Source organism: Vulpes vulpes, chromosome 2, assembly GCF_048418805.1.
Source record: "Vulpes vulpes isolate BD-2025 chromosome 2, VulVul3, whole genome shotgun sequence".
Classification (NCBI taxonomy): Eukaryota; Metazoa; Chordata; class Mammalia; order Carnivora; family Canidae; genus Vulpes; species Vulpes vulpes.
In genome coordinates, this window is record NC_132781.1 from 985,725 (window position 1) to 1,001,561 (window position 15,837).

At 63.2% G+C, this 15,837-nt stretch overlaps 2 protein-coding genes across 15 annotated transcripts; both read left to right on the forward strand.

The window, feature by feature from the left end:
* Positions 1-502: 502 nt before the first annotated feature.
* Positions 503-6,052, forward strand: MAFG (MAF bZIP transcription factor G). Of its 13 annotated transcripts, none has more exons than XM_072745894.1 (3): positions 507-685; positions 4,630-4,692; positions 4,786-6,052. In XM_072745894.1, the coding sequence occupies exons 2-3, from the start codon at positions 4,657-4,659 to the stop codon at positions 5,236-5,238; spliced, it is 489 nt and encodes a 162-aa protein (XP_072601995.1). In that variant the 5' UTR covers positions 507-685; positions 4,630-4,656; the 3' UTR covers positions 5,239-6,052. The 13 variants fall into 13 exon arrangements, with proteins under 13 accessions (XP_072601988.1, XP_072601995.1, XP_072602072.1 ...); XM_072745936.1 differs by lacking the exon at positions 507-685 and adding an exon at positions 1,065-1,190; XM_025999956.2 differs by lacking the exon at positions 507-685 and adding an exon at positions 1,684-4,124.
* A 3,513-nt stretch (positions 6,053-9,565) lies between these two features.
* SIRT7 (sirtuin 7) lies at positions 9,566-15,740 on the forward strand. Of its 2 annotated transcripts, XR_011999277.1 has the most exons (11): positions 9,566-9,761; positions 9,838-9,975; positions 10,051-10,155; positions 12,137-12,207; positions 12,316-12,388; positions 13,076-13,174; positions 13,250-13,486; positions 13,644-13,724; positions 13,869-13,975; positions 14,416-14,501; positions 15,117-15,740. XR_011999277.1 is itself a non-coding variant. In XM_072745873.1 (10 exons), the coding sequence occupies exons 1-10, from the start codon at positions 9,669-9,671 to the stop codon at positions 15,313-15,315; spliced, it is 1,203 nt and encodes a 400-aa protein (XP_072601974.1). In that variant the 5' UTR covers positions 9,573-9,668; the 3' UTR covers positions 15,316-15,740. The 2 variants fall into 2 exon arrangements, 1 of the variants encoding a protein (XP_072601974.1); XM_072745873.1 differs by lacking the exon at positions 14,416-14,501 and having other exon boundaries at positions 9,573-9,761.
* The last annotated feature ends 97 nt before the right edge of the window (positions 15,741-15,837 follow it).

Below are 15,837 nucleotides of genomic sequence, written 5' to 3' on the forward strand. Positions count from 1 at the left end.
TCTCGCTGCGCCTGCGCCGGCTCACCTGGGCGCCCCGGGCCTGCCCGGCCAGGTGAGCCGCCCTGCCCGGCTCTACGCCCGAGAGGGGAAGTGCAGAGGCGACGGGATCCCCCGACGGCCCTTCCCCAGGGGCCTGTTTCCCGGGGAGCCGAGCAGCCCCGAGAGGTCCCTGCGGGGCGGGGGCAGACGCGGCCCCGACAGCCCCGACGGCGCGGGAAGGGTCTCGCCGGCGGAGCGGGCCGCGGCGCGGGCGCCTCCAGGGCTGGGCGCAGGGCAGCCCTCGGTGCGGGCGCTGGACGGCGCTGCGGGGCCCCTGCGAGCCGGGGGCGGCGGCGGCGGCGGCGGGGGCGGCGGCGGGAGCGCGGGGCAGGGCGAGGCCCCGGGCGCGGCTCCCCGCGCACGCGCAGTGCCGCCGCGCCGCCGCTCCGGCCCCTTTAAGCCGCGGCCGGCCCGTCGCCGCTTCATGAATGGAGCCCACGTGACCAAACATCATGTGACGTCTGTGGAGCGGCGGCGGCGGCGGCGGCGGCGGATCCCGAGCCTGGTCCGGCCCGGCCTTCCCAGCGCGCTCGGCCCGGCCCGCGCAGGCGGCGAGCCCCCACCCCGGGCCCGGAGCCCCCGCGCGGCCCCGACCCCCGCCCGCCGGCCGCCCGGCCTCGGCCCGCCCGGGCCCGCAGTGTGCTGGGTGAGTGCGGCGGCGGCGGCGGCGGCGGGGGTCGGGCCCGGCGGGGGCGGGCGGGCGGGCGGCGGCTCCCCGGGCGGCGGCGGCGGCGGGCGGGCCGCGCGCTCCCCGCTGCTCGTTTGCCCGCGCGCTCCCGGCGGCCGTGCCTCGGTTTCCCCGACCGGGCCCTGGCGCCCGGGGTGCCGGGGGTGGGCCGCGGGGGCCGGAGGAGGGCGGGGCGGGGCGGCCGCGGGGCCGCTCGGCGGAGCCCGGGGCGCCCTGGTGGGAGGGGCGGCCGAGTGGCGGGAGGAAAGGGTGGGGTCGAGCGGGGCGCCCGCGGCTCGGCGGAAGAGCCCGGCCCGGCTGCTGATTCATCAGGTGTCCGTGCCCGCCGGCCCGGGCGCTGGGGTCCCCGGCGGCCCGCGGGGGGCGGCACGTGGCGGCCCGGGAAGACCCTGCCCGCGCCGGCTTCGCTCCGTCACACGCGTGCCAGGGCCCGGAGGGAGACTTGCTGAGTCATCAGCATGAGGTCACTCGATGCTCGTTCTAATGGGGGGGCCGAGCCAGGGGCCTGGGGTCTGAGAGGCCGCGGGATGGGCGCGGGAGGGGAAGCGGGGCGGGGGCCAGGCCCAGGGCCCAGGGCCCAGGGCCGGGCGGCGGCTCAAGGCTGGGCTGCTGGGCGAGCTGAAGCCTGGGCGAGGACGAGGTGCAGGGGCCTGCGCGCAGGTGTCGTGTCCCGGCGGAGCGTGAGGCCCCCGCCCGCCCGCCCGCCAGCCCGGCCGTGCTCGCCTCCGGAGCCCGGTCCCCAACCGGCGTCTGGGACACTTCCCCAAACTGGGAAATAGTTCTGAGTGAGAGGAGGGGAGGAGCTTAGGGGGGCCGTGCTTGCCAGGCTGGGAAGCAGGCTTTCCCTGTGACTGGTCTAGTGGGCTGGGCTGGGCAGCCCCTGGGCGGGGAAGGGAGGGATGCACCCTGGCCGGAGGGAGTCAGTGGCAGAAACAGGGGTGCCTGGATTCTCCAGTCCCGGAGGACAGTGGACAGGGCAGGGGCGAGCAGGTGCAGCTCTACCAGGAAACTCCAATGAGACGGGGCGGCAGGACTTTGGCATCTGGGGAGTGAGGTGCTGGTGAGCAGGCCCTGCCCCTTTGGCAGACTGGCCTTGGGGTTTGGGTCCAAGCCCTGCAGGTGGCGGCGGCTGTGAGGCCGAGGGCGCCTGGACCTTGGGGCACAGCCCGTGGGCTGGTGTGGGAGGCACGCGGAAGGCGCTCCGCTCCCCGTCACCCCAGAGCTGTCCCCCTCGAGGCTGGGCTCTGCGCTGTGTGGGTGTTAGTGAAGACTGTGGCCCCTGTGGGTGTCGGGACTGGGGGGGGGCAGCCTGAGGGTGGTGTGGCCTGGGCTACCTTTCCTGACTGTGGGTGGCTCCTGGCCTCCAGGGGCGGGGGTGTTTTGTCTTGACCAGAGCTGCCTATTCTTGCCTAGGGGTTCATGGCTAGGTCAGGCCGGCCTTGTGGTCTGTCTTCAGGGATCCCCTCCCCCCACACGCGCACTCACGACACGCGCATACTTAGCCTTGGGCTCAGCGATGCCAGGTGTTTAACACCTCAGCTGGTCTCTCCGCGCCAATGTCGTACCTGCGGAATGCAGATTCCCGAGGGCTGCTTCTCTAAGTCTTCTCCTTTATTCTTAGTGGAAACTGAGTCGTTGGGTTTTTCCAGAATGGCTTTCAGTGGCTGGGGGATCTCGGAGGAGGTGGTGAAGGCCCCGCTAGGTTGGGGCCACCAGAATTTGGGGCCAGGGCAGGAGCAGGGGCTGGCTGTGTTGCTCTTGCCACCTGTCCACATCCTGGTTTGGGCCCAGGTAAGGGGTGGCGCTGTCTGAACCCCTTTCCCTTCCCAGCTGGCTGTCAGCCTGAGGAGGTGGCCCAGCGCACCCTGGGGATTCCAGGCTGTTGGGACCGCCCGAGCCCTCTCCACGAGGTGGCTCAGCCTCTGGGGAAGGGGAGCGGGGAAGGATGACGGAGCCTGTGGGACGGGGAAAAGCGGAAGCTTCTCCTTAATCCAGCCTCCTGGGTACCCTCCCTCTGGCTTCTAGGGGTACCCTGAGCTGTCTCTAACAGTCCCTCCCCAAAGGCTATCGCTGTCACACCTGTGTGTCCCAGGGGGGCAGAGCCGGCTCAGGAGCCTGAAGCACGGGCTTTGCAGAGGCCTGCCCCTCCCCCACCGCACGCAGACACACGCTACACCTTTGATTAGGAGGCGAGTGGCTGCACTTGTGCTGAGTTCAGGCCTTCTGCAGAGGGCGAAATCTGTCGAGGAGGCACTTTTCAGCTCCCAGCCGCCACGCTCGGCACTTCTCTGCGTGATCTCTCCAGGAAGTCACCGCTGTGCTCAGCATTCGGGGGTGGAGGGAGGATGGCTGGCGGGAAAAGCTGGTGCCCGGGCTGTTCCTTTGGGCTGACAACGGTTAGACCAGGGGAGTGTCCCTGTACCCCGACTCAGACTCGAGGCTGGGGGAGCCCCCGGGGTGGGTCTGGGGCCCTGGGGATCTTCTGGCCTCCAGCTGGTGTCTTCTCCATCCTCTGCTCTGGAACAGCCATGGGACCAGCCTCAGGGTCTGCCTCAGAGCCCTGGGGAACCCGGCTGTGGTGAGGCACGTCCCGGGACTAGGACGGGGCTAGGTGAGGTGGCCGCTGTACCCTGAAGCCGCTTTGCACTTCCACCTCCCCCACCTGTGCTGTATCTCCCCAGTGAGGGTGAGAAAGCCCCCAGCCCAGGGCTACCTGCAGAGCTTGTGACCTCCTGCAGCAGGGAGACCACGGTCCTTTTTTTTCTCCAGCCACTTACCTTTCTGCGCCGAACCTGGCAAGTAGGGGTTGGAGAGGGAAGCGTCCTTGTCTAAGGGTTTGGTGGGGGGCTGGCTGGGCCAGAATTGCAGGATTAGGTGCACAGAAATGTCCTTGGCAGGGCTTGAGAAAGCATTGAGGGCCGGGTATGGGAAGGGCAACTGAATGGCTGCGAGGGGGCCCTTTGGTCTGCACCCCCCAGCCCTTTTGTTGTTCCCTGAGCTGTGGGCATTGACCCCTGGTGGGGGGGGCTGGAGGAGGCTGAGCGGGTCCCCCGGTTGGGTGGCTAACCGGGCACTGTTAGGAAATAGCAGGGATGGGGTGGGGCAGGGGCGCAAGATGCTGCAATCCAAAGCCACAGGAAGGTTGCTCCACCAGGCAGCGGAGGTGGGCTGAGCCCGGCCTCTGCTGGGGTGCCTGCCACCTGGGGGCGGGGGGGGGGGCTCCCACCAATGCTGAGGACGGTCGAGCTCTTCAAAGTGAAAAGTCTGACTCGCCTGCATGAGCTCTTCAAAGTGAAAAGTCTGACTTGCCTGCATCCTCGTCTTGGCCCCGAAGCCTTCACGGGACCCCCTCCCAGGACCCCCGTACCAGGGCAGCTAGGGGAGGGGGCTGTCAGAGGTAGGGCCCTGGAGTGCACAGGTGCGGGGGCACTGGCCCCAGCAGCGCTCTGCCCAGGCTGCGGGTCCCCCGGGGCTGTGCTGGCTGGCAGCCCTGGGGAGCGCCAGGCCAGGCTGGTGAGGGAGCGGGAGCGATGTGCTGAGTCAGCGTGACTCGCCAGGAACAGCCGTGGGGCGCACACTGGGGTTATTTTTAAAGCTCCCGGCTTCCTTCTAGGCTGGCCCCTCCTGCATCCCTTCCATCTCTTCCCGAGGCCCTTTTCTAGTCTCGGCCTCTCTAACAGCCGTTCATTCAGTTACCCTCCCCTGATCAGGCCCACTGGGTTCCTGGGCACAAGGTGCACAGGGAGCAGCCTAGCCAGAGGGTGGCAGGTGGTCCTCTGGGCCAGGTATCGGGAATGGTCAGGTGAGAGGCTCAGGTGAGAGGCGAGGCTGGGGGCTCTGCGGCCTGGGGAGGGAGAGGGGAGTGGGCTGTGGGGTCCTGACCTCTGCTCCCTGTCCTGCAGAGTGCCTGCTTGCCGTGCCCCCGGGTTATGACGACCCCCAATAAAGGAAACAAAGCCTTGAAGGTGAGCGGACAGAGGGGGCGGCCTCTGGAGCCGGGGAGCACAGGGGTGGGCGTCCCCCCTCCGCCCCCACCTCACGCCCTGTCGCGCCCCCAGGTGAAGCGGGAGCCGGGAGAGAATGGCACCAGCCTGACCGACGAGGAGCTGGTGACCATGTCGGTGCGGGAGCTCAACCAGCACCTGCGAGGCCTGTCCAAGGAGGAGATCATCCAGCTGAAGCAGCGCCGGCGCACGCTCAAGAACCGCGGCTACGCTGCCAGCTGCCGCGTCAAGCGCGTGACGCAGAAGGAGGAGCTGGAGAAGCAGAAGGCGGAGCTGCAGCAGGAGGTGGAGAAGCTGGCCTCGGAGAACGCCAGCATGAAGCTGGAGCTCGACGCGCTGCGCTCCAAGTACGAGGCCCTGCAGAACTTCGCCAGGACCGTGGCCCGCAGCCCCGTGGCGCCAGCCCGGGGACCCCTCGCCGCCGGCCTGGGGCCCCTCGTCCCCGGCAAGGTGGCCGCCACCAGCGTCATCACGATAGTAAAGTCCAAGACGGACGCCCGGTCGTAGGGACGCGCGCTTGCCCGGGCGGGTCGCGAGGGGCCACTAGGCGCATGGCGAGTTTGGCAGCCCTGTCCCTTCTTTCTCCTCTCCTTTCCTCCTCTCCCGCCTCCTCCCTCCCCTGCAAAGCACAACCTGCACCCCGGGGGCGCCGGGCTGAGCCCCTCTGATCTCGTCGTTGTCATCGTGTGTTTTGTACGTTGGGATTGGTCAGTTCGGCGGTGGTGTGGGGTCGCCCCAGTCCCCTTTGTGCCAAGGCCGTGCAGGCTTGGAGTCCAGGGCTGGCCCCGTGGGAACAGAGGAACACCGGACGCGCACTCTGGGGCTTGCGAGTTTGAGCAGGGAGGGCTCCAGGGCAGGGGGCCGCTGGCCACTCCTGGTGGCCCACAGCCCTGACCGCTGCCGGCTGGCAGGGGGCTGTGGTTCACTCTCAGTGCGGCCAACGGGCATAGATGGCCTCTGCTCCTACGAGTAGGGCGTCCTCGAGGGCCCTGCATGGGCGGGCCACCAGCCTGGGCACTACGGGCGCTGGGAGGGACAGGGCGTTCTGTGGCTTTGGGCCAGGGGCCACGGCGCTCGAGCCTGACGCATTGCACTGAACAAGACCAAATCACTGGTTGTGAGCATACGTGAAGGGTGTGTCCCGTGTCCTGCGATGGGTCCCGTGTCACTGTTTACATGAGCTATTTGTGTGGTTACATAGCCCTTTATTTAAAAGAGAGGAGTTCCTTTTACGAAGTTATTAAATTATATGTTTAAAAGCTAAAGAAAAAAGAGCTGCAGAGTATTTATAAAACTGTCTTTTTAAAAAAAAAAAAAACAAGCAAGAACATTTGACCGTATATATGGACAAGGAAGGAAAGTATAATAGAAACTTTGCTAGTTTAACAAAAGAAAAAAAAACAAAAAAAAATCCCTTTCTTGTAAACTTATGGACAAGTCTTTGTGGCTGTTGGAGTTTAGTTTTTATATACACAGAGTTATCAGACGTTATTTATAAAACTTAGTTTTAAAAAAGACAAAAAAAAAAAAAAAAGCCAAGCCGTGAGCGACCACAAGGCGCGTGCTGGCGCCCTCTTTGCTATCTCTTTTGCAATTGTACCGAAAGTGACTTACTCCCTTGCCCTTCCTGCTTCCGTCTCTTGCCGGTGCCGTGCCGTCGTGCCGTCGTGCTGTCGTCTGAGCCTGGTGAGGTCTTGTGCAGCGTCCCGTGCTGGTGCTTCTGGTGACCTTTGACCTGTGGGTGTCACTTCTTGTGTCTGTTATTCCCGTGTCTGTTTTTTGGATTTGGTTGTGTTTTTGCTTCTGCTGGCTTGCTGGGCCTGCACTGGGTGCTGGGCAGCTCCTGCTCCGGCAGGGCCTGGGGATCTGCCCGCCAGCCCGGCCCCCTCTGCCTCGGTGCCTGACCCAGGACCCCAGAGGATCAGATACGGGGCTCTGCCGCTCTCACCTCTGCACAGCCTTGGCTTCGCATGTCTCTGGAAGGCTTGGGCTGAACCAGTGGCCGGGTGGGTGAGACCAGGGGCCATCCCAGAGCGCCCCCCGACCCCACCGCTTCCATGCCCACCGCCTCTGGCCATGGGTGACAGACTAGCAGGGACCAAGGAGTCACTAGGTGCCCCCAGGTGTCTTCCTTCTGGCCTCTCGTCAACATGCGTGGGCTCTGGCCGTCGAGCGCAGCCTTGTTCCTGCAGGCGTCACGTGGGCCCCATCCGGGGAACCCTATGGCCCATGTGGGAGTGTCGAGGCCTGCTGCCCACCTATCCTAGCCGTGCTTCCATGCTGTGAAGGGATGCTTCCCGGGAAACCAGGTGGTTTGGGGCTTGTCTGGGGTGGCCCCTCTCCCTGCCCGCGGGCCGGAGTGAGGGGGGTCTCCACCAGTGTCAGACAAGGGCTACAGTCTCCGGGGCCAGGTCCTGTCCCTCACCTCGCCCTGAACGTGCTCCGGCTCTTGGCTGTGGGCCACTTTTTGCCTCCCTTTGGGATCTGTGTCTTCCAGGGATGCGCTGCTCAGCTTGTGGAGGTGCATCTCTCCGGGGCTGAGCCCACCACCTCCCCATGGCCCCTCGGCAGAGGCAGCTAGTCTTCCAGCCCTGGCTCGGGAAGCTCCTCCTAGGCCTGTGACGGGAGCTGCCTGCGGTGCCTGCCCTCAAGAGGCTACTGCCCGGTCTCTGGCCACATGGATCTTGGCTTCTCCTGGAGGTCACTGGGCAGCTTCTCTGGGGGCTTGAGCCCCTATAAAGCACAGAGGTGTGGGCTGGTGAAAAGAATCTCACTGCAGCCTGGTGGGGCATGACTTTGTGGGCAGCAGGGTTTCCCTCCCCGGGTGTGACCCCGGGTGCCGTGGGATAGAAGCAGGGCCATGCTGTCCGATTCTATCTTCTCTTGGCCCTAGATGCTCCCCGGTCCCGGTTGGACTCGGGTCGGCCTGCCGTGGAGATTCTGACCGTTGACTCTCAATACTTAGTGGCTTCCTGCCCCTCCCTGCCGTGTGGCTTTGTCTACCTAGGGTCCAGATGAAAGTTGTCGATGTTGGTTGTAGCGGCACTGATTTGGAATCCCATCCTAAGAGTCCCTGAAGAGAGGGAGAAGCCTGTGCCCTCCATATCCACTTCTGGTCCCCACTTTGGTCCTGGCTAGGAGGCAGTCATCCATCTGCCAGGCTGGAGACCTGGAGAGCAGAGGAAGGAGACAGGCTTGGAAGGTGAGAGGCGGGCTGTGGGGGTGGGCACCAGGAGAAGACCACTTGCAGATCGGATTTAGGTAATAGAAGAAGCTTCTAGAGTTAGTGAGGCCATGCTTCCTTTCATGGTTTTTGGATTTGGAGCAACTGTTCCTTGGGTCTGGGGGAACATCCTGTTCCCGTCAAGCCCGCCCTGCGGGGCCACTCCGCACTCTGCCCCTTCCCTCCCATCACCTTGGTTTCTTGACAGGTACAGCCTGTGTCCACATGTGACTGCTTTGGTGTCTTTCTGATTCTTGTTAATTTAGTTTTCCTACTGTGACGGTGTCGTGTTCTTTTTCCCGACTTTTCTGACACAGCGAATCGAGGGCTTTGGCAGAGGCCAAGTCTCCCAAACTTGCCCGCTAAGTAAACCATGATGTGCACCTTCCTTCCCATCTTGCCCTCACTCCTCCCTTATCCCAACACGGACACTCAGATTTCAGAGGAGAGCCCTGTGGGAACAGTCAGCTCCTGCCCTGAGTATGACCCCAGGGAGACCTCCCTGTGGCCCTGGCTTGCTGCTCTGGGTGGCACTGCTGTTTGTCCAGGTGAGGAGATGTGGCTGCTCAGCCGTGTGGTGCTCTGGTTTCTGCCGGATGCCAGGTCTCCCCTGGAGGCTCTTCTGCTCCTGCTCCAGGTCTTTGTGCACACGGCTGATGGTCAGCAGCAGCCTCTGTGGTCAGCGCGTGAGCCCACGCCTCTGATCGGCTGCGGCCGGCTTTGGGACAGGTGGTCAAGCCCCCTCCTGTCCCTGTCGCCTCCCCTCTCTGAGGTGGCCGGTTGGCTCAAGCTCCCATCCGCCGCTGGGCAGCCCAAGCCACAGCCTGCAGCACCGTTTCCGCTCTGGGATCTTGTAAGTTGCTTTTTTGGGCTGTGGTTTGGTGAAAGGAACCAACACGGTAACGATCCCCCCCCCCTCCCCCCCCCAGAAGCCACTGAATAATTCTTTTTGGCGCGTTTTTGCCTTCCTGTTGGCCGTCTAGTTTTGGAGCAGGCCGGGGGACGTGGAGGGCGCACGGAGGCAGGGCTGTGGCCTGTCCTCCCGCAGGCCTGCGTGTTTTGAGCGTGTGCTGTCCCCGTGGGCCGGTCACCGGGTCTCCACCCCGCGCTGGGGCAGCAGCCTTGGTGCGTGGTGCCTGGGCAGCCCGCGCAGGAGGGGAGCGTGCCGGGAGCTTCGAGGGGCCCGCCCTCCCCCCACCCCGCACCCCGCACCCCGCACCCCGCTGCTCCCTGAAGCCTTTAACCAAACGGGAGTGGGTGGCGCCGCCGTGCAGCCCGGTGCCCGGCTCCGGGGCCGCCCTGGCGCGGAGGGGCTGGGTGCAGGGAGTCGCCGGGGGCTGGAAGCAGGGGCGGGGTCCGGGGGCTGCCGGGGCTGCCGGGGCGGCCGGGCCGATGAAGATCCGGCGGGGAGGGGCCTCCTGGGCCTCGGCGCCGCGCCCCGCCTGCCCTGTGCAGTATTTATTGCTAAATTATTGTCCAGGGGGGGCGGCACTGGGCCGGACCCCGGGTATTTATTGCTGTACATAGTGTATGTTTGTGATATATAAGGTTTTCTTTATTTTGTATATGACCAATAAACACCTTTTAAAGAGACCGTCAGGTGCCTCCTTTGCGCGCGGCGCGGGCGGGGCCGGAAGGGCGGGGCGCCGGGCGCGCATGCGCGGTGCGCGGCCTGCCGGGAGGCGGAAGCGGAAGCGCGGGCCTCCCGGGAGCGATGGCAGCCGGGGGTCCCAGCCGCTCGGAGCGCAAGGCGGCGGAGCGGGTCCGGAGGCTGCGGGAGGAGCAGCAGCGGGAGCGCCTCCGCCAGGTACGCCGCCGCCGCCGCCCGCCCCGCGCCGCGCCCCCGGCCCGCGCCGCCCTCACCGCCCGCCCCGCGCCCGCAGGTGTCGCGCATCCTGAGGAAGGCGGCGGCCGAGCGCAGCGCCGAGGAGGGCCGGCTCCTGGCGGAGAGCGAGGACCTGGTGACCGAGCTGCAGGGCCGGAGCAGGCGGCGCGAGGGCCTGAAGCGGCGGCAGGAGGAGGCGAGTCCGCGGCGCGCCCGGGGCCGGCGGGGCGGGGCGGGGCGGGGCTTACGACCGGCCTCGGCGTCTCGGCAGGTGTGCGACGACCCGGAGGAGCTGCGCAGGAAGGTCCGCGAGCTGGCCGGCGCCGTCCGCAACGCCAAGTACCTGGTGGTCTACACCGGCGCGGGGATCAGCACGGTGAGGCGGCCCTGCCCGGGGCGGGGCGCCCCCTGCCGGGTGACGGGCCCCAGGACCCGGCAGAGCCCTCTGCGCGCCGGCCCTGACCCGCAGGAACCGCACCTTCGCGCAGAGCAGCTCTGCTGTGCTGTCTCCAAGCCGTTGCTTGGTCTATTTTTGAAAGCACTTTCTACACCCAGTGTGGGGCTGGGACGCAGGACAGATGTAGAGCTTCACGCTCTTCCGACTGACGCCGCCAGGCGCCCCGCTGTTTTCTCCCCTTGTCGTTTTTTAAAGTCTTATTTATCTATTTGAGAGAATGCGCACAGGGCAGAGGGAGAGAGACCCTCGGACAGACCCCCCCCCCCCCCGGGAGCGCAGGGCCCCACCACCCGGAGATCAGGACCTAGGGCGGCCACCAAGCGCCCCCTCCCCATGTGGTTTCCCAGAGAGGCTTGAAACGATTCCACTTCAAACTTCACTGGGGAGATAAGTATTTTTCAACGTATGCAGTTTTTGCGATGCCCGTTTAGACACAAGAAAGGAAGGAGGGGTAAGAGGGACGTGAAACCTCAGTGCCTGCGGGCAGCTCCTCACTTAAAGTCAAGGCGGTTCATCACTAGCCCAAGGTTAGGTGGGCAGAGTTAAGCCAGAACTTGTCTCCAGGTTCCCCATTCACCGCGTTTTCTCCGTGTTGAAAGTCACTAGGAAGCAAGGCAGGACGAACGAGAGTACACCAGGGGAAGGAGAGAAATGCGTGGGGTGGGGTTTGGGCAGGTTTTATTGGGAAGCTGTCTCGGACCACGGAACATGGGTAGCTTTGAGTGTCATTGTCTACTTAGTGGGTGCATGTTGAGCGTGATGCAGTGTAAGCCCAGCAGAGGGGAGCCTGAAGATTTCCAGCCTCAAGATGCCCGCAGGCGATGAGAATATGGCGTGTAAGCAGACAGCTAAGGCAAAGCTGGCTGTGCTAGGTTGCTAGAGTGGAAACGCAGACAGCCACCTCCCCATCCCACTCCCTCCGTGGCTTCAGCAGCGAAATCCATCCGGTTGGCTTTCTGTGCGAGACAGCATTGAAGCCAGGCCTTGAAGGTTGAGTAAGGTTTTACGGGCAAGGGTGAGAGTAAGAGCCTCCAAAACAAGAATGCGTAAGGAGCACTGAGCACCCTGACTTGCAGACCCTGGAGCCCTGGTAGTGGGGTCTCCTGCCTGCAGTGATGTGTGCGTTCCTGTCATTTGTGGGGGTGCTGCACAGGGTTACAGACAGCTGTGTGCTGCTCTGTAGTTGAGCATTACTGATTGAGATTTCTCTTCAGTGTCATTCAGAACCACGCTCTTCAGGACGGGCATTTTTCCAAGCTTCAGCTGCAGGAGGGAGACAGGGCTCCCCAGAAGGCAGGTCACTCACAGCCTGGGGAACACAGGAGTCCTTGATCTTGGGCTACTGTCTTCTCTCGTGATGGCTTTGTTTCGCTGGATCGAGAACTAGAGTTCAGTGGTGCTTATCTTGTGTAGAGAGGTTGGCTATCTTTGTGAAGGGAAGACAGCAAACACTATCAGGATACAAGAATTGGGACAGTTGAGTGCTCTGACCTGCGGTTTCACTATTTGCTAAACCTTCCCGGAGCACTGGCCGGGCCCTGGGGACCCACAGATGAGCCTGTCCAGTCCTCTGCCTCGGTTTAGAGGACGGGTGTGGCTACATAGCCTGGGCTATTCCCAGGGCTGGAGAGGTTCCCAGAGTCGGCAGGATCCTTGAGACCTGGAGGGATGAGCTAGACCAGGTGAGAGCAGGGATGTGGGCAGAGGGAAGGAGCCCCTCTGTCTGGGTGCAGGCAGGTTGTGGTAGGAAGTGCTGAGCCTCTGGAATGGATAGAGCCTAGTGCGAGGACAAGCCTGGAACACCACATGAAGAGGAACATTTGCTTTTCACTCTTGCAAATTGTGCCAGTTCCTACAGTGATGCATTGTCACCGGGTTTATGTTCTTTGTGGACGTGCAGGCAGCCTCCATCCCAGATTACCGGGGCCCCAATGGAGTGTGGACGCTGCTCCAGAAAGGGAGGAGCATCAGGTAAGCGGCCTAGCGCAGCCCTCACACAGCCTTCGCACACGGTCCAGCCAAGGCAGCGTGGGCCTGACCTCACAGCTTCCCACCCCTGTGCTCCCTTCTACCTGGCAGTGCCGCTGACCTGAGTGAGGCTGAGCCGACCCTCACCCACATGAGCATCGCCCGCTTACATGAGCAAAAGCTGGTAAGAACCCGAGGTGGCTAGCTGGGTCCCCAGTACAGGACCTGGAGGGCCACCTCTGTGCCCGAGCAGCAACTGCATCATAGCTTGTCAGCCCTTGGACGCTGAGATGAGTGCCTACCGCAGGTTTGAGACTCCGGGTTCGAATCTCTCTCGTGAATCATCCTGTATAGGACCGATCTCAGGCCCAGAGCTGCTGGTGGCTCTTTCCCCCTGTGTTTCTATCACATTGTCCCCACAGACCTCAGAAGGTACCTACATACAGGGGAAGCTCGCGGGCAACCTCTGGAGACCCTCTGCTGAGCACTTTGAACCACGTGGGGAAGGGTCAATCCTTCTGGTCCTTCAGCTACCTGAAATGTAATGAGCTGAGCCCTTCCTAGCTGAGAGCAAGCATTTGCCCTCTTAGCTCGCCAAGTGCTTCAGAGCTGTTGGGGTGGGGGTGGGGTGCCGGGGGCGGGGGTGTGCCTGGGGCCTTTCCCACCCAGGACCCTCCTGAGTCAAGCTAGGACCGGCCTGCCATTCCAGTTTTGCCTTTGAAGCTTCATGCAGGACTGGAGTCCCCCCTGGTTTGGGAGCTCTGGGTAGGGTTACGGATGGTGTCCTGGCTGAACGCAGCCCCACAGTACCAGCACACACACACCCCACCCCACCCCCGACCCCTGCTGACCTGCCCCGTCTCCCCTTCAGGTGCAGCATGTGGTGTCTCAGAACTGCGATGGGCTCCACCTGCGGAGCGGGCTGCCTCGGACGGCCATCTCGGAGCTCCACGGGAACATGTACATTGAGGTGAGCAGCCCCTCTGGGGTTTCGGGGGCCGGTGCAGGCCGGCGGCTCCTGCCCACAGTGCCCTCTCCTTCTCAGGTCTGTACAGCCTGCACACCCAACAGGGAGTACGTGAGGGTGTTTGATGTCACTGAGCGCACCGCCCTTCACCGGCACCAGACAGGCCGGGCCTGCCACAAGTGTGGGGGCCAGCTCCGGGACACCATTGTGCACTTTGGGGAGAGGGGGACGCTGGGGCAGCCTCTGAACTGGGAGGCAGCCACTCAAGCTGCCAGCAAAGCAGACACAATCCTATGTTTAGGTTCCAGCTTAAAGGTACGTGAACAGCGCCATGGAGGAGGGAGTGGACGGGACAGAAGGGGAGGGAGCCTGCTTGCCAGTCCCTAGCTGGATCAGTGTCGGACCCTAGCTTCCTGTGGCTTCGTTCGCTCTTGTGCATGGGCTCTTTCTGTCTGTCTGTCCATTCCTGCAGGTTCTGAAGAAATACCCTCGCCTCTGGTGCATGACCAAGCCCCCCAGCCGGAGGCCCAAGCTCTACATCGTGAACTTGCAGGTAAGTTGCACACCAAGATACACCTCCTTAGATCTGGACCTTAGAGCAGGAGAACCAGAGAGTTCCTGGGGCCACAGAGGTCTGGCTGAGAAAGGGCCATTGCGAAGAAGTGAGATGTCCTCACTCGCCTCCCCCTGTCCCTAGTGGACCCCGAAGGATGACTGGGCTGCCCTGAAGCTACATGGGAAATGTGATGACGTCATGCAGCTCCTCATGGATGAGCTGGGCCTGGAGATCCCCCCCTATAGCAGGTGAGGGGGGCACGGGGGCATCCGCCCCTTCCCTGCCCCTGTGTGGATGGGCCGTGTCTGTCTTTACTCGTGAACCTGAGCATAGAGAATGCTCTGAGATGTTGCAGATGGCGTCTGAGGTGTGACTGCAGCTTGGTGGCCTCTGCAGGGAGTGGCTGAGGCATCAGCAAAGGCTGATGTGACTCCCTGTGGGGAGAGGGAATGTGCCAGTGTGTGCCTGGAGCGCCCCCTTCTACCTTAGACAGCCTGGACGGGAAGGTGCCTCGAAGGGACGTGGTCTCGGCAACTCCAGTCAAACAGATTCTTGGTGCACCTGGTTTGGGGAGCTGGCATACTTTGGGGAAACTTAAACTGTACCTTAATACAGAATTTGTGATAATTTAGACATGGTGTATGTATTGAGTAAAAAGTTTACACTTTCTTTCTCTGTGAATTTTCAGGGTCTTATAGGGGAAATCAATAACTTCTTTTAATCAAAGGGTTCAAGAATTAAGGATCCCTTCACCTTCTGGGCCTGGCAATTCTTGTATGTTATGTTTGTGGTGTTCTGTAATGTGGGCCTATTGTGTACCGTACTTTTTTTTTTTTTTTTTTTACATTAACTTAGCTCATTTTCTTTATCAGTGCTTATCTGTATCTTAAGTTTATAATATGTGGTTCTGCATCTCAGACACATGATCTCTTCATGGTGTAGTTTATAGGCCACACCTCCCTAGTCAGCTGGCCTCCCCACCCCCCCAGCCCCCCACCATCAGGTTTTGCAGTCTGGGAAGAGGGAGAGGGTCTGGTCCACCTGCCCCTGGCCATACAAGTGAAAGGTGGGACCCAGAGCTGCTAGTGATCCGTCCCTCTCGGGGCTACTCCTGCCCCACCCTGGGTGTCCACGGCCTGCTCCATCGCCAGCACGGACACAGTTCTGCGGAGGCTGAGCTAGTGTGAGCGCTGACCTTTGAGTTCCTGGGGAGCTTCCCCCTCTTGGCGCTGTTCTGTAGCTCAGGAACAGTGGAGCTGCCGCTAAGCCAAGCCTGGCCACAGTTAAGACTGGGAGGGGAGCAGGGCGACCTCAGTCAGCTTTCCCGCCCTGGGGCAGGTTGTGCTGAGGCCCCCAGGCACACCTGACCCAGCTTTCCCTTTCCGGTAGGTGGCAGGACCCCATCTTCGCCCTGGCCACTCCCCTGCGTGCGGGTGAAGAAGGTAGCCACAGTCGGAAGTCGCTGTGCAGAAGCCGAGAGGACCCTCCGCCTGGGGACCGGGGTGCGGCCCTGAGCTCGGCCCCTGTGCTAGGTGGCTGGTTTGGCAGGGGCTGCGCCAAACGCACAAAGCGGAGGAAGATCACGTAACCTGGGGCTGTGGACAGGAACACTTGGCACTTTGCGGACGGCAGAAGTCTTACTCAGGGGCCGGCCCCGGGGCCCGGAGCGTGCTCCCGGGGTGACGCGCTTAGCCCTGGGTCCCGGCGGGAGCCCCCTGCACTGCTGTGGCCGCCTCCGGCCTGGGCCTCCGGAGGACGCCTCACCCGTCCTTGGCGGCGGCCAAGCCTTCCCGCGAGGACAGAACTCGGGTTATTTCGCGGCCGGCCGGGGGGAGCACGCGGCTGCCTTACCTGGTCCGCCGGGCTAGTCTCAGGGGCCTCAACCCTTTCTACTGCTTCTTACTAAAACATGGTAACTACGGCAACCTTTGCTGTGCGGGGCGTGCGGCGGCGGGGGGTTCTGAGCCTGGGCTCCCAGCAGGCCTTCTTGTTATTAAACGTCTCTGCACTGCCTCGCGCGTGTCCTCGACTGACTGCCCTGCTGGCACCGGGACGGGGCGGCACCGGCACCGGGACGGGGCTCCTCGGGGAGGCGGGCGGGCGGTGCCCC

Bases quoted from the DNA above. Each gene is read 5' to 3' on its own strand.
- MAFG (XM_072745887.1), top strand. From the start codon at position 4,657: ATGACGACCCCCAATAAAGGAAACAAAGCCTTGAAGGTGAGCGGACAG.
- SIRT7 (XM_072745873.1), top strand. From the start codon at position 9,669: ATGGCAGCCGGGGGTCCCAGCCGCTCGGAGCGCAAGGCGGCGGAGCGG. The intron at 12,208-12,315 runs GTAAGCGGCCTA...TCTACCTGGCAG, and splicing joins CAGAAAGGGAGGAGCATCAG to TGCCGCTGACCTGAGTGAGG. The intron at 13,976-15,116 runs GTGAGGGGGGCA...CCTTTCCGGTAG, and splicing joins GAGATCCCCCCCTATAGCAG to GTGGCAGGACCCCATCTTCG.